Source organism: Poromitra crassiceps, assembly GCF_964638095.1.
Source record: "Poromitra crassiceps genome assembly, chromosome: 13".
Classification (NCBI taxonomy): Eukaryota; Metazoa; Chordata; class Actinopteri; order Beryciformes; family Melamphaidae; genus Poromitra; species Poromitra crassiceps.
Window position 1 is genome coordinate 35,454,496 of NC_139644.1, and position 23,940 is coordinate 35,478,435.

Sequence of the window (23,940 nt, forward strand, 5' to 3'; positions counted from 1 at the left end):
GTGCTTTTGTATTTGAATTTATTCGTTTATAATGTTGTTGTGGACAGTCCCCATTCATCAACTGTAACAGTAAATGAGGCAGCTTTAGCCTACATGGCTAACTTGACCCCGGTGACCCCGGCCAGTTGACATACATACAGGCCGATAATACCTAGATGGAGAACATCAAGGTTTGTTTTCATCAAATAAAACAATACAAAGCGAGCATGGTAAGCACATTCAAATATAAAGGACATACACATAACAATGATACAGTGATGCTATAGTACAGAGGTCTGACAGGGCAGAGTTGGTCTGACGCTGGTGGTAACACTGATGCTGGTAGACCAGCTAAGATCAGCATCTATGGTTAGAACAACATACCCACCTGCCTCGAGGATAACCAGCTCAGCAGTGTTAATTCTTCTTGATGCGGGTAGAAATAGACAATCTTCTTCTTCTTTTTTTACATACAGTATAATTTTTTTGCACCCCCCCCAATGCTCCACTCCCTCTGTCGATTTGGGTAGAGCTGTAGGACTAGTACTGGCTTCCTCCGATACATGTGCAGTTGCCAGCCGATTAGGAAACACCACATGTATTGATCACGCTCCTTGATTGGTCCGGCATAACGGTCACTGTCAGGCTGAAGTGGGTGGAGCTTATGGGGTTACGCTGATGCGGGAGTCTTGAAGATGGCTCTCTCTTGACCTGGCTGCACCGTGTGCCATGACCGAGTCAATGGACTGTCAATGGAAGTTTTCCCCTTTTATAAATGGTGTTTTGTTCCAAGTGTTGTGTTAGCGTGTTATGTCTACAAATTAGAGCTGCAACGGCATTCATAGTATCGAGGACCTGTATATTGATGACACTTTTGCAAGCTTTGAACAAGTATTCAAAAAATTCGGACTGAGCAATATTCATTTTTTCCGCTACTTAGAAATTAGGCATTTTACTCAGAAAATGTTTGCTAATTTTACAACTCGTCCTCCCTTCTCCTGCTTGGATTCCCTATTAAGGTCAATATGCTAAATAAGTCTCTCTATATCTCATATTCGAGAATAATGGGAAAATGATCTGGGGGTCCCGCTATCAGACGAGAAATGGGATTTTCACTCTTGCTAGAGTCCATTCTTCCTCCATATGCTCCAGACACGCCTTAATACAGTTTAAAGTTTAAAATATTTCCAAGTATAACATTAAGCCCTATATGCGAAATGAACTTGAAAAGGTGCACCGAGATGAAGCGCGGGTGAACCAGCAAGCGCGAGCTGGCGAGAGAGGAGCAGCTGGTACAGCACCCAAAGCCAGCGTGACCAGCTACCGGGGAAGCTCCACACTAAGCCCTCGTTCACACAGGACGCCGGACGTAAGCAGAACTGAAGCTTGAAGCAGCACAAGCTGAACGTACGCCTTACTGTTCACACAAGACGCCTTCTCTTTTCCTCTCAGCGCCTACTCTCGTGCCTCGAACCCGCCCACAACTCCCATTGACTTCATGCCTCACGGCTTCAACGTTGGAAAGCTTGGAAATTCGGCGTCAATCCTGAGTGATCGCTTCGGCGTGGCGTGAGCGTGGCTTCGGCGTGGCGTCAGCGTGGCACGCGCGCGGGTGATGTGAACGGCTCCGCCTGTTAACAAGGACGCCTAAATGAAACTTGTGGGTACAGCGTAGGTACAGCTTCGATTGAGTGTTGCTTCGGCGTCCTGTGTAAACGGGGGCTAACCCTGCTTAGTCTGACAGCTTCTATAACACTATGCTCACAGCGACCGAGCTATTGGAAGCCTAGACGAGGATAATAACAATAATGATGCCCAGAGTTGTGGTCTGCTGTGACAATATAATTAGCATGTAATGATCATTGTTAATAAATAAAAAAGCGTGTGTGGGTGATAAAGTGTGCTTGAGCAGAGGCGTGGGTCAATCTGCTTTATTATATAAACAGTGACATTGACTGATAATAGTATTTTAACAACTGATTGTGTATATACGAAAGATTTAATTGAGTTATGAAATGGTTAGTAGTATGTGATTGTTTTTTAATTAGTGTTACACAGGCTATGTTATTAAGAAGCCTGTGCTAAAGTGTTAAAAGTGTGTTAAAGGTTTACTTGCGAGTGTGTTTTTCTCTAACATGTTAAGGCTTTCACAATGATGTGATGTCATGTACGGTATTATTTATATACATCAAGCATTTGTCTTGGTGAGGACTTTCATTGATTGTAATAGTGATGGTAGTCCGTCAAGCTTATGTCGGATGGGTCGACCTTATTTCATGATGTTGTGTGATGAGATGTTTTGTATAGAGCCAATGTTGTGAAGGGTTGGTATTTACATTTGAGTCTTTTCTCTGACCAGTAGAAGTCCTCAAGTTAAGTTAAGTGAATAGATGTCCTATCCTGCAAAGAGTTTTGCACAGCCTTGACTGCACACAGTAATGCACAGACTCATATTCACACATAGGAGTGCACATATAAACATGCACACACATACCTCCATGCAGATCTGGTAGAGCACCAGGCAGGCCGTGTGGTTGTAGAGACGGTTCCTCTTCCAACTGAACTCTACAGGTTCCTCGTCCATCTCGTGCAACACTGAGAGAAACGGACAGAGTGGAGAGGGGTGAGTATCAGTTTAACATTAGAATCGATATCTGTAATCTGTTTGATTTTATTTGATTTTATTTGACGGTTACAAATTGAAATACAATGTACTAAACAAAGTACAGATACGGATCTCAAAGAATAACATCAAGGATAAAGCACAATAAAGTCAAGACTTATGTATCTCTGTGCATGTATGTACCTTTGATCTGTATCTGTGTGCATGTACCTTTGATCTTGTAGAAGGTCTCAGGTATGAAGGCCTGGATGGCTTTGAAGCGTTCCACGACAAAGCCCAGAGTGGGGAACTGACAGCTGCCGTAGGAGATCAGCTGATTGGCCAGAGACGCTGGGAAGATCTTTTGAAGGCGAAGCGTCTGGAATCGAGTAAAGGATGCACCTGGACATGAACACAGTAGACAGGATGGCATCATATGAACAATTTAACAATGTTTTCCATTCTGTATGTGTCGCCTTCACAATAGGCAAACCGCAAAAAGATTTCCCAAACTAACAGGATTTCACATGAACACCGATGCCAGTGTTGTTGGCCTTTTACCAAAGCATCTTGTCTGTCTGTAATTTTTTTTTGTGATCAACTTTTGATTGACATCATTCATTCAATACAGGTACATGACATTATTGATAGACATTAGCCAGGATGTATGAGCCCTCTTGTCTTCCCACCCGCCCACTCATATCACCCACCCAATACCCATCAGAACATGTGATGAACGACATCAGTTTTATTTACCTCAAAACAAAAAAGGAATAAAAAGGAAATAGAGGAGAACACCCTCTCCACCACCACCCCACGCGGTCTCTTGTTCAAAGTAAACGTCTCACACTTTGCTACTGGACCACTGGTTCCTGAGGCACTGAGGTCATTAGGTCGGAGATCTGAGATGCTACATCTCTCCAGAGTTCAAGAGTTGAGGACTTCGCTTTATAAATCCTCGCTGTGGAGAGTTCGAGCATGACTATATCACGAAAGCATGCTGGCCATTTGTGAATGCTAAGTGAGTGAGGGGGAAGCCACCTTTGGACTATCATTTTCTCGACTGCAGTTAGGCCAGCAAGCCAAATTTTCCTCTGTTTTCCCGACAAGTTTAGTTTAGAGTCATCGTTAATTAATAGAAGTATTGGGTCCAGAGGAAGTGGGTGTTCAATTATGCCAGATATGATTGAAGTCGTTTTATCCCAGAATTCTTTAACTTGTTCACATTCCCAAACCATGTAAGAAAGTTCCAACTTGTTCAGGTTGACAGAAGGAACAGAAAGGGTTGGGAATGGCTTTGATCATGTTTTTTCACTGGGGGGGTCCAATATGTCCTATGACATAATGTTGAAGTGGATCAGCTGGTGGTTTGGCTTCTTGGAACAATTGAAGATACTGTCCCAGACTGTGTCCCACTCAATCATGTTTCCCTCTGAGGTCAAAGTCTCTCTGTAGTTTTGTAACTTTTTATAAACGTCTTGCTGTAACAGGGCGTCCTTGAAAATAACAGCTTGCACTCAAAGCTGTTCACTATTGATGGGTACAGTGGGAATTCAAGCCCATGTACTTAGTCTGTTCTGCTGCTGTGCATATCTTACTAGCACTGAAGAACTAGTGGGCAGCACCAATTTCATTTGATCAAAGATATTTCTAATATATATATATATATATATATATATATATATATATATATTTTTTTTTTTACAACATTTCTGATTTATTAGACAGTATTTGAGGGGAAAGATGGGAGGTAGAGATGGGGAGGACATTTAACAAACCTTTACTTTGTGATGATGCTGTATCAGTATGCACCTTAGCCTGTTGATCCATCACATCACCCTTGATGAATTGTACTTAAAGCATTCTGACACCAAACCTCTTCAAGTGTAATACGGTATTGTGTCTCTTTGTGATATGCACCACAGTGTGTCTTTACTTACCTATCCGCAGGTCCAGCTCCTGACGAACGTCTACAGCATCGCTAACGTTAGCATCTGGTTCTATTAGAGTCTCACAGGCTCTCCGGATGGAGTTAGGCGTGATCTCTGAGAACTTTGCCCGAAACACTTGTAAATTGGGCTTCACTGAAACGCACATGCACACACACACAAATATTACACCGCCATTATCAGCAGTATCCTATGGACAAATGTATGGAAAACATCTTCACATTTGGCCACACACAGTCATAAGATATAATATAAAACAAGAGGCATAATGGGATACAGACTGTACAAGAGGGTAGACAGACACCCGCGAACACACACTGTCATACCTGCTTTGCAGACATCTATGACTTCAAAGCCAATGTTTTCTCCCTCTCTGTCACAATCAGTCCAGATGACTAAGGCCTGGCACTGTCTCACTTCCTTCTCCAGGCTCCGCTACAGGAAAAGAGAGACAGAGTGACCAAGGAAGTAAGATGCCAGGAAGGAAAGGAGAGAAAGTAACGTTGAAGGAGAGTGAAGGAGCCATACAATAACATCAAATCCATTTATATTGTGCACATTCAGTCAACGTTTCATTTGGAAGCTTTGGCCCCCTGCTGTTGGAAAATGAAAAGGCAATGAAAATCCATCCCATTGTTCACTCAGTCTCAGAGAAAACAAACAATAGAGTATGTAGTAGATATTATTAATAAAGTATCCAGTAATTTTGAAACCTGTGGGCTGTGAGTAAACCCTAGTTCAAGAACCAAAATGGCCATATCCTGTTCTGGATTTCTGCTATTACAATATACCTTGACTTGCACCATGTTGTCAGGACAGTACTTCTCCACCTCTGCATCAAATAACAGCACAGGATTGCAACTATACCTATGGAGAGCAGAGGTTCAGACAAAATAAGTGAGGTACAATAAAGGTACAAAACAAATGAATCTGGGCTATTTGCTGCTCTAACTTCATGATAAGAACAGTTGCGGATACAGGTAAGTGATCACTTTAAGCTGTACAAACACTTGCTTTTTTGTAAGTTTAAGTGTATATGTGTTGTGTTTCTCAACTTACCATTTCTGGAATTGTGCCTTAAACTCCAAACCTAGTAAATGCCCTGATACTGATGTCATTGACACTGTAACATCCTGAAAATGGGAAGGATAATGAAAGCAATAAGATTAAGACAACACATAAGGACAGATATTTTGCACTCTTTCACATTCAATTTCTTTTCACTTAACTTACCTGCCCAAAGAGATGATACTCGTACTCATATATTTTATTGAACTTTGACATCCCCTCCCTCTAAAAATGGAAAACAACAGAATCAGTACCAGGGCAACCTAATCACATGAAGCATCAAAGTCAGTACCCAATCAGACACATTAATATCGTTTACAATAGCCAACACCAGCTTATTATAGCCAATATGAGTAAGGCTCGAATTACAATTGTCACTGTGTTGGGCATTCTCGTGAATAACAATATTTCATTCATAAGAATGGCAAACGAGAGTAGATCAGGGCCCATAGCAGCGATTTAGGATGACGGAAAATTGGTCATCACACAAAAGTAACGTTATAAACTTACTCATATTGTATGCTATATTTGGGACATGATCCAGAGCTTCCCATCCCATGACTTAACGTACCCTCCTCGATCTCCCGTTGGACATGATCTCTGAAATGCATTTGGCCGCGTCATTCTTCTCGGCCACGCAGAGAACCCGCTTGATCTGAGTCCTGCGGATCATGTCTGGCTGTGGCGCTAACTCCAAGCCCTGGCCGCTGTGTCCGCCACGGTAACAACTCCACTGGATCTTCAACCGCTGTAGTCCCGATCGAAGCAGAGATCTCTCCAGTAGCTGCACTAGCATAGCCGCCTTTACATGCAGCACCTGTCCCCCTGAGTCGTCTCACTTTCACTCCATAATGTTAGCTAAGGCAATGTATGTTAGCTAACGCTGTGAGAGCTTTCTGGCTAGCATAGCATTCGCTACCGACAACTTGTGTAAGAGCTAACGTAACGAGAGGAAAGTACCAATTTCATAACTTCACTTCCGATAGACTGCATTAAGAAAAGGTTGAAAACCTACAATTTAAAAACTTCACAGGCAGCAAGCAACAGCTAGCACACCGTAGCACACTGGTTTGTTTACAAATTCCGCGCCCGACTGTCAACTATTGCCGTATAGCTAACACTACTGTCGTAACACTACTGTCGTAAAGCATCGAAGTTACAAAACACGTAAAAACAATTTGCATTCAAAATAAATAATGCATTCAAAATAGTTATTTTGCATAAACACAACACGGGTTACGTTATCAATTATGTATTTGCGGGGGGGGGGGGGGGTAATATTATTTCATGAAGCCTGCAGCTAGGTAGAGAAGTGGTCACGTGACACGACTACAACCAGCTGGGTAAACATGGCGTCTGTCTCAGGATGTAAAATTTTCATGAAGCGCCTCTCCATGTTACGGTGCTTCTGTCCTAACATTGCATTGCATCATACCCAGGAACATTGAACGACAACGGCGCTTGGAAAAGGAGCGGAGAAATACTGGATTGATGCGGGTTTCCAAATGCTCTCATTTCGTCTCGCTGTGCTGCTGCCTGAGGGATCCGCTAACTGCCTGGACAGCTCGAGGGAAGCCACAGCATCCCGTGCTTGTTGCAAGATATACGTACAATTCTGATTCAGTCTCCTATTGTATTCTGCCTGCCAGATGTCATCGTTGCTGAGCATAATACTTAAATCTGCGCACAGGCGAATGTGACAGTAGAATGATTAATGTGCCATTATTTTGTATGCCTGCCCTTCACTGCCTTGCCCTGACCACTGGGGTTTCGTCTGGTGAAGCGTGTGTTGCGTTTCTCATGCCTTGTCTGATAACACCACTATGATAGGCTCACCTGACGTGGTGGCTTTCACTAAAGAGGATGAGTACGGGGAGACCAGCCCCGACTCCTGGGCACTCCCCGAGGAGTTCTCCGTTCCTCTCTACCCGCTGGCTGACTCCAACCCCTGGGCCAAAACCTCTTATGCCAAGTTCACCAAAGACTTCATCCTCATCTCTGAGTTTTCAGAGCAGGTGGGCCCTCAGCCTCTCCTCACCATCCCAGATGACCCCAAAGTCTGCGGCACGTTCGACCTCAACTACTTCTCCCTGCGCATCATGTCCGTGGACTACCAGGCCTCGTTTGTGGGACACCCGCCCGGCAGCGGTTACCCGCGGCTCAGCTTCGTGGAGGACTCCAGGGTGGTGTTGGGCGACTCGAAGGAGGGGGCGTTCGCCTACGTCCACCACCTGACGCTTTACGACCTGGAGGCGAGGGGCTTCGTGCGACCGTTCTGCATGGCGTACGTTTCGGCGGACGAGAGGAAAATCATGCTGCAGTTCCAGGAGCTGTCCCTCCGCTTCTCCCAGGCCTCCGAGTGCCTGAAGACCGGGAACAGGAGAGCCTTTGCCAAGGAGCTGCAGAGGAAGCTGCGGGACTTGGAGTAAGACCTGCATGAAACCTTCAATACAGCAGAGCTGACTAACTGATACAGCTAGATTTCCAATACGAACAATTCCCTGTATTAACAAATCAGCATCAGTTGGTTACTCACTGTTTAAATGTATCTGTCTTCCTTATCTAATGTGTCTTCTTTGTCCATCAGGTACACCCGCTCGGTGCTGCAGAAGGAGGAGGGCCTGCAGAGGGAGGCGGGGCCGCAGCAGGGCATCTACTCTGCCCATGTGGTGGAGAAAGCCAACGAGCTGGCCAACGTGGAGAAGAGCATTTACGAGCACAGGGACCTTCTGCGACAGATCAGCTCCTACCCTCGCCGTCCGCGCCGGGACCCCCAAGCCGTCACCTGCCCGAAGTGTATGACGGAGTGTCTGAGCGAGTGCGAAGAGCTGCTGGACAAATATGCATCGCTCGCCAACACCTTGAATTATTACACTGAAAAGCGGGAGAACGGGGACAAAGGAGAGGGTCGGGCTGGCGAGGAAGGAGGAGAAGAGGAAGACGAGGAGGAGGAGGGTGTTAAACGCAGGCCGTCCTACACCCCCCAGCTGATCAAAGCAAAGTCTGCCAAGTGTTTCGACAAGCGCCTAAAGACGCTCCAGGAGTTGTGCGACGAGACTTTCTACGAGGCCGCCGTGGAACTGCTGAAGGCGACGGAGAGGAGTTTCCGGGGGGACCTGTGTTACCTGCACACGCGCCGCCTGGACAGGGCACTCCGCAGGAAACAGCCGGTTACCAATTTCCTGTTTGAGGAAGACCCGGGGGACGAGGATGAGGAAGAAGGGGGACCGCTAAGACCATTCTGTGCTGTGAACCATGCTGTAGACAACAATACACTCGCACACCCGCCTCCGATACTGCTGTGTCCTGAACCTCTGGAGCTGAACGGCCTGGAGCCTTTGGCGCCTTTGGGCCCGGCCTCCGAGACTGGCTACACCCAGGAGAGTGAACTAGGGCTCGGGATAAGCCACCTGGATTCGTCCCCCTCAGACCAGACCCAAGAGAGCTCTGAGGAGACAAAAGGCAGCTTCAGCAGTGAGAAGAGTGGGGATGGGCAGGCTGAGGGTGAGCAGAGTCTAGCTAGCATGAAGTCAGGACCACCGGATCCCGACTTGACCCCTGACCCCGACCATAACACTGACGCAGAGAGGGAGAGCAGCAGTGAAGACGTAGAGACCACAGCTGGTGAAGATGAAGCTGACGGGGGAGACCAGACTCCTGTGTCTCTGCTGGAAGGGGTCTCAGAGCTGGAGGCCAGCAGAGAGCATGAGTGTGAGGAACCGGGGGAGAGCAGGTGTGAGGGTCTAACTGAGGAAGTTTGTGAGACGGACCCTGAGTTGTTAGTTCAGATCGACACTGCATGCTGTATGGCTCAGGAGGGCTTCCTTTACGATGCCTCCGTCCCAGACTCGGTGCCTAGTCTGGGGCACAGCTCCCACCCTCAACCCCCTCGATCCCTGGTGGTCAACCAGGAGCCCCAGGCCTCACTGCCGCTGCACGGGGACTACGCTGTGGGTTCCCCCCGCTCAGACAGCCCTGCAGCTGGCCTGGAGCTGCCCGTGGGAAGCCTTGGAGACGCAGTTTCCCGGTGCTCAGCGGATGGGTCAGACTGCACCATGAGCGCCTCTACGGGGTCCGACCGGGGTGCCTCGCCTCTCGGCTACGGAGGGGTGGTGACTCTGCGTCAGAGGAAGAAGGCTGGACAGGGAGCCTTGAAGTTTGTGCGGCAGTACCCCTTCGCTTTGCAAGCTCTGTGGTGTCTGCTGAGCGGGAGGACCCTGGTGGTGCTTGGGGCAGATGAGGGGAGGGTCCGCCGGCTGGTGGCCGCTCTGGCCCTCTTCGTGCCCGGGCCCGGGAGGTGCGGAGAGAGGGTTCAAGCTTGGCTGTCCTGTCCCTTCACCCTCACTGACCTGCACAGGTGGAAACTCATTGGATTGCAAAGGTATGGATGGAGCGTTGGCGTTCCACTTTGCATTAACATGAACATTGAACTCCTAAACAAAGCAGCTTTCAGTAAGGGCATGCAGGGCTCATTACATTTGGACTAAACGCAGTTGGAGGCAGATAGATGATGTTTTTATTGAGTATGATGGTGTTTCTACAACTTCAATATAGAGTGATTAACGATTAGTCGATTAATCGATTAGTTGTCAACTATTCAATTAATCTCACCAACTATTTTGATAATCAATTAATCTGTCATTTTTAAAGAAAAAAAAGGCCTGATTCCAGCTTCTTAAATGTGAATATATAGATAGATACATAGATAGATAGATAGATAGATAGATAGATAGATAGATAGATAGATAGATAGATAGATAGATAGATGGTTAGATAGATAGATAGATAGATAGATAGATAGATAGATAGATAGATAACTCATCTATGACAGTAAACTGAATATCGTTGGGATGTGGACGAAACAAGACATTTAACGATGTCATCTTGAAAATGAATGAAAATCATCGTTAGTTGCAGCTTCAGTATACAGTATCTCTATCAGTATGAAAGTTTGAGTTTTGTTTTCAGGCTGGTGAAGTCTATAGCGTTTATCACACCTTGCTCTCTTATGATTCATCTGCTGTGACTCAGTCCATAACAGCTAAGCCCTACTACCTGATGGTGAGTCATAGAATTGACAGAAGCCATCTATTGAATAGATGAATCCTTTCAATTCTATGCGTCACCATCGGGATGGATTTGAGGAAGGGCGTCTTTTTCCTCTCTTTTTCTCTTCTAAAAGGAGAGTGTGCAGTCAGTTCTTCAAAATAAAAGCCATTTGCTTCCTCATTTCAAGGATTGTTTTCTTAATTGAGATAGGAGGGCTGAGAGTCTGAGCCAGGCAGGAAGGAAGGAGGAGTTCTGGTTTTTAACACCACCGTTTCTCACCGTTTCCGTCAAGTGTTATTTGCCAAGTCGAGGAGATAAATGACTCCTTGGTATTCACAGAGAGATCAGTACCCTTCTTCATGTTCAACTGAGCTGCTTGACAAATCTATACGTTCATATTTCAGCCATTTATTTGCTGTAGCAAAGGGTCAAAGCCACAGCGCCCGGACGGTACATGTCAAATATTCCTGTCTCTAGAAAAGTCTAATACAGGGTTCCCGCAGGTCCTTTGTAATCCTTGAAAGCTTGAGAAATTTGAGGGGGGGTCGAGGCCTAGAAAGTTTTTGGAAATAATTTAGATAATTGAAATTGCTTGCAAATATTTTGTGCAAGGATAGAAATGTAAGTTCTTATATTGTTCTACTTAACATGTAACACAGCACAGTTGAGAAGTGTTCGACGCATCCAAGCCTCTGTCTCTTTTTAATAGACCCTTTTCACGGGGGCCATTTTGTGTCGAAAAGGCAGAATAAACACAGGTGCAAGGCAAGCAAAACACTAATGAGGGTTTCCACATTCCAATCACGGAAGTTTGAAACCCTCATTAGTGTTTTGCTTGCGCCTGTGTTTACCCTGCCTTTTTGACACAAAATGGCCCCCGTGAGAAGGGTCTATTGTTGTCTGTGAGCTTCCGTAAAGCTGCTAGTTTTCATTATAAAAATGCTCAGTGTTGTAACTGATCCGTGTCTCAAACTATGCTGTGTTGGGTCCTTGAATCTGAGGGAATTGGGCCTGGAAAGTCCTTGAATTTGATGTTTAAGAAGGTGTGGGAACCCTGATAATAACAGATAGAAGATAAACCTCTCATCTTCGTGCTCCTCCCCTGCAGAGTGGCGTCCCCCGTGGGCTCCAGCATGCTTTACTCGCTGTCCCGCTACAGCCGCTACATCGCCATCCTGGACGCCGACCAGAAGACCCTGCGCTGCCCCCCCTACCGCGGCCAGCTCCTCGCCAACGTGGCCGACCACCGCACCTACGTCCGCCGCGGCTCCACCTACTTCCTGCACATCCAGAGCACGCTCAGTAGCCTGGCCGCCAAGGCCTTCCTGTTCACCTTCACCCACCACCTCCACCTGCCCATCAGCTCCAGGGAGGGGCCGGAGGGCGTGGAGGCCAGGCGCCGCTGCTTCCTCCAGGAGCAGCTGGGCCTCGGGGAGGAGGACAGCCAGATACTGCTCTACCTCAGCCAGCTTCTCGCTCAGCAGTATCTACAGCCTGCCACCGGGGGCAGCGCCGCAGCACCTTGTTTCAGTTTTAACTACACCACCAGCGTTTTATACAAGATTTAATGTTCTACCAGGAGGAAGATGTATTCGATGGGCCAAAGGCGATCTTAACACTAAGATCCTTTTAGTTTTCAGGACAAACTCAGCACTGGTTTTTGTTTTATCTATGTAATCTCTCTCTCTCTCTGCCTTGCTCTCTCTCTCTCTCTGATCTTCGCTCTCTCGCTCGTGCATCTCCATGCAGGGGGAAGGGATAGAGAGCGAGCGGTGAATGTCAGTGAGTGGTTTACTTGCGTGTGTTTGATCCAGAGCATGGATCAGACTCACAAACGGACCCAGAGCCTCGTTGGGCCGGCTCTCTCCTCCTTGGTCACTCCTCGTGTGCTTTTCACTTCCATGGAAATAATGTTACTCCTCCTCCTCCTCGCACTACTGACTCCTTTTAGCTTTTTTTGTTGTAATGTCCACATTTTTCCCTGTCGCATTTCATCCTACTGAACTCAAGCCAAGTGTGTGTGTGTGAAGGGTTAGTCTGACCTCAGCCATCTCCAAGCATGGCCCTGTTTAAACACCCACCAATCATTGAGCAATTTGACCAACTATGATAATAAGCTGCAGCAAATGTAATCATGTTTTCAGGATTGCTGTAATGGACCTATATGTATGCTGACATTATCTGCCTGCTGAGAACAGAGCTTTCTCTGAATCCGTCCATGAAATGTTATTACATAAGTTTTTTTCATGTAGGCTTGTTACTGCTGGTCTTGTGACGGGCATCTCTCTCTAAAAAAAAACAACTACAACAAGCCGAAGTCACAATAACGTTTGAGGGGCGAAACCTTTCTGAGGACGATACATTTTTTTTGTGTGCGTTCAGTTTTCCCCCTTTCATCCATTCCTTTTCTCCCGTTCTGTCATTTCATCATGTGGATGAGTTGTAACACATTCCTGTAGTAGTGATTGAATGTCAGTTTCATTCTAAATGGAGACATGGCGTTGGATTTGAACAGAGTACGGTAGTTTGGACTTCTGAGAGAATAGAGTATACATGATCAGAGTCCGCTTCAAGTTGTGGTGATGATGCATGAGAAAGTGTGTTTGTTGAGCAAATTAGTCCCAGCCAGCTCCATGTGATATATTGCATGTCTAGAGAACTAACGTCGTCATCATCACACACACACATACAGGCCAGCGGCTGCCAAAAAAAAGTCTCAATATTAACTGCTGGCGAGCGTTGTCACGGATATACTCACACAGGCGACTTTTTAAAAGCTCCTTAACCTAAATGTATTGAATTTCACTGTTGTCTTAAAGTTGTGTGAGAGTGTTTTGTGGCGTCAGCATGAGACTGTCTTGTGCCAGGGTGAATCGCCGTAATGTAAATGATATTTCTGTTTCTGTTGTATTCTGATGAACTGACTGATTTGATCAACGGTTTGCTGAAATATCCGTTTTGTTACTAGTACAGTTCCATTGTCGGACAGATCAGATTTTCTGTGCCATCGTAGTGAACCGGAGTCGTAGGTTTGACACCTGATTTGGTTCTGAACGGCCCTCGGTTACAGTGAAAGCATAGTGTGAGTGGATACTTGTTTCATATTCATGGCTTTAGGATCAAATTTGGATCATAAACGTAATTTATCCCGTTTTCCTGCGAGGAAATGACTTTAGTTGTTTCCGCCCGTTGGCCTGCGCCAGGCCCACGTTGATGATAAAAGGTCAAAGGTGGGATCACGGCCATTCTCCTTTCCAAGGCCAGTGCTACTTTGAAGAAATATTTGTGTGTCACTGACTGTACTGCGTGTGCCACGGGAAAAAAATACTTTTCAACTAATTGACAGTACCGCGTTACGTTTTTAATCCCGCCTTTTCATTCCACCCAATGTATGTATTGTTCCAATCTATTATTCACAGACATTCCCTTAGAATGCAATATGGGCTTCTTTTGCTACATTTTGATGTCTTAACTTTTTATTAGGAGAATGCGTTAGAATTGTCACACAATTCCTTCCACACGAATTGTCTCCCTAATGCAAAGAAAAATGTGAATGTAATCTGAATAAGCCATACCACAGTGTGCTTAACGTGTTCCCACTCTGTGTCCTTATGTTGCCATGTGTGTTCCGACTCGTGTCCTTATGTTGCCAATATCATGTTTGTCTGTGGACCTTTTTTTAATCGAATCAGCCTGGGGAAGGAGGGCCTTTAGGATCTCCAGTGTTTTTAAACCCAAGTCGTGAATGTCTGGATGCTTTTATGTTCTATTGATGATATTCGTTCATCCAATTAAATTATTTGAATCCATTTGAGTGTTTTTGTGTCGCTGCCTGCTTGACACAGGAGTTGCGTGACGGTCTCCTATGAGTGTCACTGTGAGATACTGTAAGAAAAGGCCAATGCAACCTACAGATCATCATTAAAGATCAAATACTCTAATAGACGCGTGTGTGTGGCAGTGACTTGCGTCAGCGGTGGCATGTGTGTGTGTGTCTGTGTGGAGCGTTTGAGGAGTCATGCATAATAAATGCCAGGCTGCAGGAACTCCAGCGGCCAATTAAAACGTCTAATTATCTTCACTGCAAGAAGAGGTGGAAGACTGAAGGGGGGGCGGGGGGGATCACAGGAGCAGCTGTGAATCATGTAAAAACACTGCCGCAATAATACTTTTTTGTTATGCAGGAACAGTTTTCCCAAATGTCAATTCATTGGCCTGAGCGTCTCTCTCACGGCTGTGTTTTTACCACCTGTGCAGTGACGAAAGATAAGGTGCAACGTTTGTGTCAAAAATTTCCTCATTCCAGCTCAGATAAGAAGCCAAATGTCATAAGTTAGAGAATAGCTCTACATTTATTTACCCTGTTTCATTTCACTGGTCAGACAAAGGTCCCATAGGTCTTTGATCTGATCATAGCTGGGCTTTAACTTAATTTATATCAAATTATATTATGAGTTTAGAATGACCATTGCCTGTGGAGCCAAATATCCCCACAATACAGGGAAGGTGGTCACATGGACGAATTGTTTCCAGGAGTTTATTCAGAAAAGACTATTTTCTTAAGGTTTTCATTATGAATGGACTGGCCTTACAAAGGTACAGCACAACGATGTGTGTGTGTGTGTGTTTCATTGCTTTGCTGTGGGTAAATCTCTGCTTTGTAAATCATGAATTCCAAGAAAAGATTTTCTTCTTTGCAGGCATGAAGCCATGGGTCAGACATACATACATGACACACACAATGTTTAAAAATCTACTTATAATTCTAACCAGGCCTTCAGGACATGGAACTGAGCATCTAGTCATGTAAAATTGTGTATATAAATATATCGTTTTTATTTTTTATGATCTCAAAGGTCAAAAAATAAATAGCATAGACACATCAATGAAGCAACCTTTGAAATGATCTCGAGGCCTCCGACATCATAAATAGATACCAAGTAGAGTATCTCTTACTGCTACAGCTTTCCAATCATTTATACTGGGCATTTAACTTCCCTCAAAATACAAAATGTACGAGAGCAAGTAAATCACAAGTATTTTATTTCAAGTTGTATAGTACAAGTAGCAGGAAAAGGTTTTCAGTTTTAAAGCAATGACATGTTAAACGACAATCCTTCCATCCAATCCTTCCCTCCCACCCCTCTTTCAATGAAATGAACGACAGTAGCACTCATGACCTTCACAGTGGACACTAAACAGCTGGAATGGCAGGCCTGATCCACAAACCACTTCTAACTTCTCCCGCTGGACCCTTAGTTTCTAATTTGACAGTTTTTTAGGTGATGGAATTAGTCAGATGTAAAATACACAAGCACACGGCAATAAAACAAAACATTAATACAATAAGGCCCCCTTTTAATGCGTCCGTCCTTTCCTCCTTTGTCGCAGATTTCAAATGAACGACTTGCAAAAAGAGAAAAGGAGCAGATGTTCAACACACGCAACATCTGAAATCAGCTGAGAGCAAGGGGGAAATGAAGGACACCTTTTGACTATTAAAAAGGCTAAGAATCAACATAAAAGTGAGGATCTTAATGTAATGAACTCCAAATCGGCGTGGTTGGCAGGATGATGGTGAAGACGACTACGTGTTGCTTCTGATCCAGCTCACTGTGATAAACACCGTCTTGCTCCGGGGGTTTGTGGGAGCAGACGGGTGCAGGTCGGATGAGCCCTGATGTCCCATGGTGGAAAAGCACCCTGATGTCCACAAAGCACTCAGCCGGAGCATCCTCGACATCCGCAGTGGGTGCACTCAATGATCCTTCCCTGTGGAGAAGAATGGCAATGTTTAGACCAGCTATTCTTAACCACTGGGTCGTGGCCCACTGGTGGGCCTCAGAGCACCGTGTAGTGGGCCACAGAGGCAGTGGTATTGCCAAATAGTATAATAAAAATAAAATAATCGTGATTAAAGCTAGTTATTTATTTGTATATCTAAATGTGCTCAAGAACTTATATAAATCAAAAACTTCCAAGTAAAATGCATAATTTCGATGACCTTTCTCTCTCTCTCTCTCTCTCATTTATCTGGGAAGGTTGTCCTCGGAACTGTTTTACCAATCAGAAATGAGCCTTAAGTTACAAAAGGTTGAGAACCCCTGGTTTACTTTAGACCACAGGGGCACACAGTGGGGGGTGTAACAGCCTGTATCAGCCTCGTCCTCTAGCTTGGAAAATCTGACGATCAAATAATACTGATTGTCATTCTGTTTTATTTGGTGGTCCTTATCATGGTAGCTGTGCTCCTCACGCCTCACTTCATTGTAGACAAACAGGTTTCAAACAGAGTATAACAGCTGGCCTTTCCATATGATCTGTGTTTCCATGCAATTTGGTGTTGGCTAATCTGCTAAGCCATCCGCGATGTTGCCATGTGTCTGGGTAACTGGATAACTGTGTCCGTTTACGCAACACAAACTATGCCCGGAATCCTGTTTTCTATGTGTAGAATTTAACCAGGAAAAACAACTCCTTGCTAATTACCTTTTCATTCTTGCTTGGAGTTCAGCGGACCATACTTTAAAATTCTTAAAATATGCGTCAGGACCCAAAATATGTTGAAGGGCACAATGCCAATATCGGTATAATTCAGAATTACAGACCACTTACTGTCTGTCTGGTTTACACCCCCCCCCCCCCCCCCACCCCCCCACGCCGCCACAAAAAAAACAGGGGAAATGGTCAAATGGGAGGCATCTAAATGCACACACTTGGGAACAATGAAATAATGATAAAACACTGCATTACGCCTTAATGTTTACTGTGATGGAGTATCTAGCTCAGACAAATTTAAAGTCTGTGGAAGTTGTTTTCATACTGGGAGGAAAATAGGCAGCAAAAAGCTTCTCCTGAAGGGAGAAGAATGAGCTCTGATATCTCCAGCTACACTGACTGTGAAGACACCAGCAGGACCAATGTAAAGGAGAGGGGCAACCTGGTCGATTGGCTTGACAATGAGCTATAAGCTGTAAATGCAGGCCGGCTCTAACTGACAGTAATCTCAGTTAGGTACATTGAAAAGTCGTTACGACTTACGACTTCCAGCTTGCTCTTGGGGACTCTGCAGATGCAGTTAGTTCCAAAGTTGGTGTCTCGTGTCTGGATGCAGCGCAGGCAGCACAGGTTCTCATAGCCCTGCTTCTTCCACTTGGCAATCAGGTTCTTGTCTGCGTAGCCCTCCTTTATACAGTACTCATACAGCTCTGCACGGACACACAGGAAGACAACACGACTGGGTTAGATGGACAGAGGATGGATATTGATCAGTTTCCTAGAATGATGTCTGGTGAATGAGAAGTTATGTCAAATATAAATGTTAAATATATTAAAATTGTAAACGGATACACAAAAGGGAGGTGGCAAGAACACTGGGAAAATACAATCTCAAATCATGTCGTATGGATTTACAAAGTGTCAAATTCTCAAGAGTGTTGTTACTTGTATAATCCACAACAACCGATGGATATGGGGGAAATTAATGTGAAAGGAATCTATCTTGCTTGAAGAAATGACAATAACGTGTTTGTGTCGTTTCTTTTATATTTGAGTAGTATAGTTAGGGGCGGGGCCCACCTCTGCTGATGGCCTTTCTTTTGTAGAAGAGGTCGAAGATGTAGCGGCTCCGCTGGTGATGCAGCCTGAAGATCGGCCACAGGGATTCAACCTTTCGCTTCCCCTCGTGAGGCTCTGTTTCAGCTGCAACACAACATGATGGAGACAGGTTAGCTCTGACTGGGAAGCAGACATTAAAACCTGTTGTACAGTTAAAGCTTCTCCGGCTTTTACATTGGCTCATTTAGGTGCAAAATAATGACCATTGGCTTTGGCTTGATGTTTCTATGTCGAACAACCATGCATCAACAAAACAAACACCAAGAAAAAACAACACTCAAACTTTAGGTGGGCATTCGTTAATACCAGAGATGGGGACTTGGACTTGAGACTTGAGTCGCACTTAAGTCACACACACAGTGACTTGAGACTCATCCTCAAAGACTTGAGAGACTTGACTTGGACTTGAGGTTTAGGACTTGTGAACAATCTTTATTTTTTATTTACTAGGGATGTCGCGCTTGATTCCTAGGCACGCCCGCTATGCGGGCTCGCCATCACCCGTCCTGCAGCTTGCTGAGCTGCCCCTGCAGCTCGCCAAGCTGGCCAATGAGACCAGCATCATTGATGATGTCAGATTTACGACATCACTGATGATGTCACAGTGGAATTTATGACATCACTGATGATGTCACAGTGGGATTTATGACATCATGGATGATGACACAGTGGGATTTATGACATCACAGTGGGACAATCACAGTGGGACAGTGAAACAAACAGAGAAACAGACAGAGCCCCAGCTCCCATTTATATACTGATCATGATGATGATATTTTTTGGTGCATTAATACAGCGGTTCTCAAACAATGTTTTTAACTAATGTATCTACCCCCTTTCTGACATGTTTTCAGCCAAGTACCCCTTTCACTGACTAGCCCCTTTCGTTACTGTTTCTGGGTATATGGCGTCATCATCTCCCCTCCATACACCCAGAAACTTCATGATGGCATCACATACCCGGAAACAGTAATGAAAGGGGCTACCCTTACACCAGCACAAAACATTTGGGGGATGAAAAAACATTAAATAATTAAATAATGTATTTGCATGTTATTTGGCAGAGTAATATGAACAGTAAATGGGTTGGTCAATTTTTGTCTGTAATACTTTCACAATTAAGTGAGAAATATAGGATTGTTCTTCACTTAACACATTCTGGAGTACCCACTGTAGTACCCCCATTTGAGAAACATTGTAATAGCTACTAGCGTTAGCTAGCTAGACAGCTAACGCTAGAGAAAACTCAGCTAGCAGCCTGTTGTTAACGTTAGCTCGGAGTTTTCTCACGGCATACCTTCTCTCATCTTCTGGTCCAGCTCGTCCAAAGTGGGCTCAATGAGCTCCCATCCATCTGGAGGCGGCTTTCTGCTCCTCTTCACTTTCGGCATGGCTCTAATTTGTACAAAAAATACAAGAAAAGCTCCTGGTGTTTGTGTATTAATTTCGCGAACGTTTTTTTCAGGCTCTTCTATTTGACGTCACGCGGGGGCCTTTCCCCTTATCGTCTCGACTCTCTCGACTGACGTCATCGTCCCCATTCACTTTATTTATTTTTTATTTGTATACATTTCGAAACTAGATTAATGTTATAAAATATAAATATTTATAAATATGTATACGGGGAATTATAATATTGTTATTCTGAGATTAAATCAAAGTAGGAGGCTTGCTATATTTCTTGGCTATATTTCTTGGCATATTGCATCACTTTAGCAAACCAGCAAATTGCCTTTAGATAAACAACACGATCTATGTCGCTTTTATTTTGCTATTCGTGTAATATGATATAGATTGGTATTTTGTATTGAAAACCTAACATTGTTTGGCACAAAGTAGCCAAAAACTCATCAGAAAGGCTTTCATATTTCCGCATCTCTGAAATTTGTTGACAGGCAATTGACTAAACTACTCAGAGTATTGTGCTGTCATGATCACAAATGAGTGTGTTTAGCCAGCTGTCAGTAAGGCTGCCACCTTAACGTTTATGTTTTCGATCAGTATCACCTTAACGAGGAGTTTATAATAAAGGCTTCGCTTGTCAAAATGCCCAAAGGAGGTAAGGACGTCCGTCTCACAACATGTCACATTGTGTGGGTGTGTTAACATTAGCACTGTTGTTAGCCTAATGCTATCCGGGTTAACGTCAGTACCAGAGGAGAGGTGGCATGCCTCTTCAGGCTACATGTCACTGCTTTATATGGTGTTGAAACAGTAGACAGTAAAGGCATTCCGAAATGAACCAGCTTCTTTAGACTGTGTGTGTGTGTGTGTGTGTGTGTGTGTGTGTGTGTGTGTGTGTGTGTGTGTGTGTGTGTGTGTGTGTGTGTGTGTGTGTTTGTGTGTGTGTATATGTATGTATATGTGTGTGTGTGTGTGTGTGTGTGCGTGTGTGTGTGTGTGTGTGTGTGTGTGTGTGTGTGTGTGTGTGTGTGTGTGTGTGTTCTGGAAATTACAGTTACAATGTAGGCTATACTTGTGTCCATGTGATCTGTTATGTGTCATATTTACTGGCCATCATTGCAGGTAAGAAAGGTGGTCACAAGGGCCGCATGCGGACGTACACCAGCCCAGAGGAGATAGATGCCCAGATGAAGGCAGAGAAGGAGAGAAAACTGGTTGGTTGTTGAACTTGGCAGTACTGTTATACTGTCGATTATCATTACACCTGTGCTAATAGATTTTGTCTCTGTAGGACTGGGCCATAACTTAATATGATTGTCAGAAGAATCGTATCGTGATGATACAGTTTGGGGATATCGTGACACAATTCTAACAAGCACATTTTGTTTAACAACTGACTGGGTACGAAGCCATTTAAGTAATATAATAATACAATAATATAAATTTTGTTTGACTTCACACCATCGACAGTATCATCACACCTAGCATTACCATTGAGCACTAAAGTGATTCCGCACACATTAGTCATCAGATTGCGATATACAGTACATCAATATATCAGCCTATGATTACCGTGATATATTGATTTCAACCGTATTGCCCAGCCCTATCACTATGTGCCTTGGGATTTTGTGACACCCATGCATTATTATTGCCTAACACTACAGTATACAAAAAGTGGGTGTCTTGCTGCTTATTATTATGATTATGATGATTGTTGTTGTTGTTGTTGTTGTTGTTGTTGTTGTTGTTGTTGTTATTAATAATAATTTAACTAATTTTCTAATTAATTCCTGAATTATTTTGTTAATAAATATTTCATGAGTAATATAGTTAAATTAATAAAGAAAATTGGCACTAGTAACTAAAAAACCTTTAGAGTGATAACACGTGTTATAGAGGCTATTTCTCACAGATATATAGGTGTGCCTTGAGGTTTTTTCTTGCCCTTTGGTGTTTGAAGACCACTGCTCTACATAACGTTTGCTTGTTTGTTGTCTGGCCTGCCTGGCCGTCGTTTGCTTGTATGTGGAGCAGCAAGAACAAGAACAAGGGGAGTTGGAGGGTGCAGCGCAGAACGATGCGGCAGAGGAGAAGCTACCAGGCTCAGGATCTGATGACAGTGATGATGAAGGCTCCCAGGTAACACACACACACACACACACACACACACACACTTCTGAGACAGTGCAATGAGCAGTTTGTTACACTCACAGCACTGACTGTATACTGTATCCATGCTGTGTGTGCAGAAGAGGAGAGGAGGTGTGGAGGGTTTGATAGAGATCGAGAACCCCAACAGAGTGGCTCAGAAATCCAAGAAGGTGACGCAGATTGAGCTGGATGAGCCCAAGCAGTTATCAAGGAGAGAGAGGTGAGAATGTCACTTTCATGTTGTTGAAACACGCACAAGTACACCCAAAAACACACACAAAAACGCACAAGTACACACAAACCCCAGGAAAATTACCGTAGCGAAGTCACTGAGACTAGCTTGTTTTTCCATTTTATGTCTATGATGTTTCAGCGACATATTAAAGGAAATAAATGAAAATGAAAAAAATACATGAAATTAAATTATGAATAAAAATTCGGTCATCTAGTCACCCCATGCCTGTTAAAACAGTTGAAGTTTGTCCTTATACACAGGGAGGTTGCCAGCGCAACTCCATATTGCAACTTTTCCAAAACAACCAAAAGTCAGTAGGGACCAGTTCTTCAGAGTTCCAAAAATACCTCTATTTATTTACACCATAAATCAGTGCAAATCGTAACTACAGCTGATTGATTTGTAACAAAGCATGGTGTTTCTGTCTTTCTGTTCACAGTGTGATCGTTTGACTCTTTTTGTTTTGGAACTCTAAAGAACAGCTCCCCAGGGCGAGTAGATGATTATGATAGAATTTTCATTTTTGGGTGAGGTGAACTATCCCTTCATAGATGCATTATATTGACTTCTTCCCCCTGTTACTCTCCCACCCTGACACACACCACCCTGACACACACACACCACCCTGACACACACCACCCTGACACACACACACCACCCTGACACACACCACCCTCACACACACACACACCACCCTGACACACACCACTGCACAGGGAGGAGATTGAGAAGCAGAAAGCCAAGGAGCGCTACATGAAGATGCACTTGGCGGGGAAAACAGACCAGGCCAAAGCAGACCTGGCTCGTCTTGCCATCATCAGGAAACAGAGAGAGGATGCAGCAAAAAAGAAAGTGGAAGAGAAGAAATGTGAGTACATTTGACAAGAAAGGGGCGGTAATTATTGAGTTAAACTGGTGTTCTGTCAATCTACGCTACCTTGTCAAAAAATGCTATGGCAGCACGGATCGATAGCGGAGTGTATCGATTCGTCCGACCCTATCGAAAAATGCTACCTTATCTGTAAAGGAGACTCGTGGGTACCCCCAAAAACATTTTCATTCAGATATCTTGAGGCGAGAGGTCGAGGGACCCCTTTTGAAAATGACCCCCCCCCCCCCCCACCAAAATGTATTCCACGTTATATAGTTTTGCGTTGAGAGAGCGAGATCAGTAACGTGGAACCTCATCATCAGCAATCAGTGCTTCTACTCCGAAAGCCCAGACAGATACCAGTCAGTCTCCATGCTGCTGTAATGCATGTACAAAGGGATTGAAGCTGATTTAATCTATTTTCATGTGTTCTTTACCTACAGCAAAAGAAGGGGCGGCGGCAGCAGCTAAAGGCGTAAACTCCCTATCCCTGAAATGATGAAGAGTTTATTTATCAGAAGCATTTTCACACATTCATGGACTGGCGCAATATATATATTTGACTATTTTTAAAAAGAAAAGCTATGAAGAGTGTTTCACATTTACGGTATGACCATTTTGGAAATGGTTGAGGAGAGACTCATTGAAAGGGGCTGTGTATATTTTGGCATGATTGGATATTGGCCTCGTTGCTACTCCGAGGAAGTAACGGCTACAATAGAGAATACACCAGTCTTCGCTTACACTTGGAATGAGCCCTTCTAACCTACTGTATAACCTTGTACATGGTATTGATACATGGTCTATTCATCATGGTATAATTCCAACTTTGCTAATTGAGCTTTGCCACTGTTTTGTTGTTGGGATCTTACATTGTATATAACTGAGTCATGGAAATATTTCAGATTAATATTATGAAACCAGTAAAAAAGTGTCCGTTCATGTGTTCATTTGGTTTATTTCCCCATGAGGAAGCTGCCGCAACAACAGGTGTGGGCTTTGCAGGCTTTCC

At 44.3% G+C, this 23,940-nt stretch overlaps 4 protein-coding genes across 4 annotated transcripts in view; 2 read left to right on the top strand and 2 right to left on the bottom strand.

Moving 5' to 3' along the window:
* top3a (DNA topoisomerase III alpha) overlaps positions 1 to 6,271 on the bottom strand; it is a gene marked incomplete at its 5' end in the record, with an annotated part of 24,000 nt that extends 17,729 nt beyond the window's left edge. The window contains 8 exons of the mRNA XM_083650179.1: positions 2,474 to 2,574; positions 2,813 to 2,983; positions 4,522 to 4,665; positions 4,857 to 4,965; positions 5,322 to 5,397; positions 5,590 to 5,663; positions 5,764 to 5,823; positions 6,170 to 6,271. Coding sequence (XP_083506305.1) covers positions 2,474 to 2,574; positions 2,813 to 2,983; positions 4,522 to 4,665; positions 4,857 to 4,965; positions 5,322 to 5,397; positions 5,590 to 5,663; positions 5,764 to 5,823; positions 6,170 to 6,271 — 837 coding nt within the window. The remainder of the gene's footprint in view (positions 1 to 2,473; positions 2,575 to 2,812; positions 2,984 to 4,521; positions 4,666 to 4,856; positions 4,966 to 5,321; positions 5,398 to 5,589; positions 5,664 to 5,763; positions 5,824 to 6,169) is intronic.
* An 802-nt stretch (positions 6,272 to 7,073) lies between these two features.
* On the top strand, positions 7,074 to 12,215 carry smcr8a (Smith-Magenis syndrome chromosome region, candidate 8a; the record flags this gene model as incomplete). Its single annotated transcript, XM_083649451.1, has 3 exons — positions 7,074 to 8,023; positions 8,186 to 9,979; positions 11,756 to 12,215. The coding sequence occupies exons 1-3, from the start codon at positions 7,422 to 7,424 to the stop codon at positions 12,213 to 12,215; spliced, it is 2,856 nt and encodes a 951-aa protein (XP_083505577.1). The 5' UTR covers positions 7,074 to 7,421.
* Positions 12,216 to 15,679: 3,464 nt separating this feature from the next.
* Positions 15,680 to 19,738, bottom strand: bud31 (BUD31 homolog). The gene is made up of 4 exons (XM_083648698.1): positions 19,562 to 19,738; positions 18,226 to 18,348; positions 17,689 to 17,855; positions 15,680 to 16,419 (listed from the first exon to the last, which is right to left on the bottom strand). Exons 1-4 carry the CDS (start codon positions 19,653 to 19,655, stop codon positions 16,369 to 16,371), a joined length of 435 nt encoding a protein of 144 aa, XP_083504824.1. The 5' UTR covers positions 19,656 to 19,738; the 3' UTR covers positions 15,680 to 16,368.
* Positions 19,739 to 20,198: 460 nt separating this feature from the next.
* Positions 20,199 to 23,846, top strand: pdap1b (pdgfa associated protein 1b). Its single transcript, XM_083648653.1, has 6 exons — positions 20,199 to 20,323; positions 20,791 to 20,882; positions 21,706 to 21,810; positions 21,921 to 22,042; positions 22,774 to 22,925; positions 23,372 to 23,846. The coding sequence occupies exons 1-6, from the start codon at positions 20,311 to 20,313 to the stop codon at positions 23,425 to 23,427; spliced, it is 540 nt and encodes a 179-aa protein (XP_083504779.1). The 5' UTR covers positions 20,199 to 20,310; the 3' UTR covers positions 23,428 to 23,846.
* Positions 23,847 to 23,940: the final 94 nt, after the last annotated feature.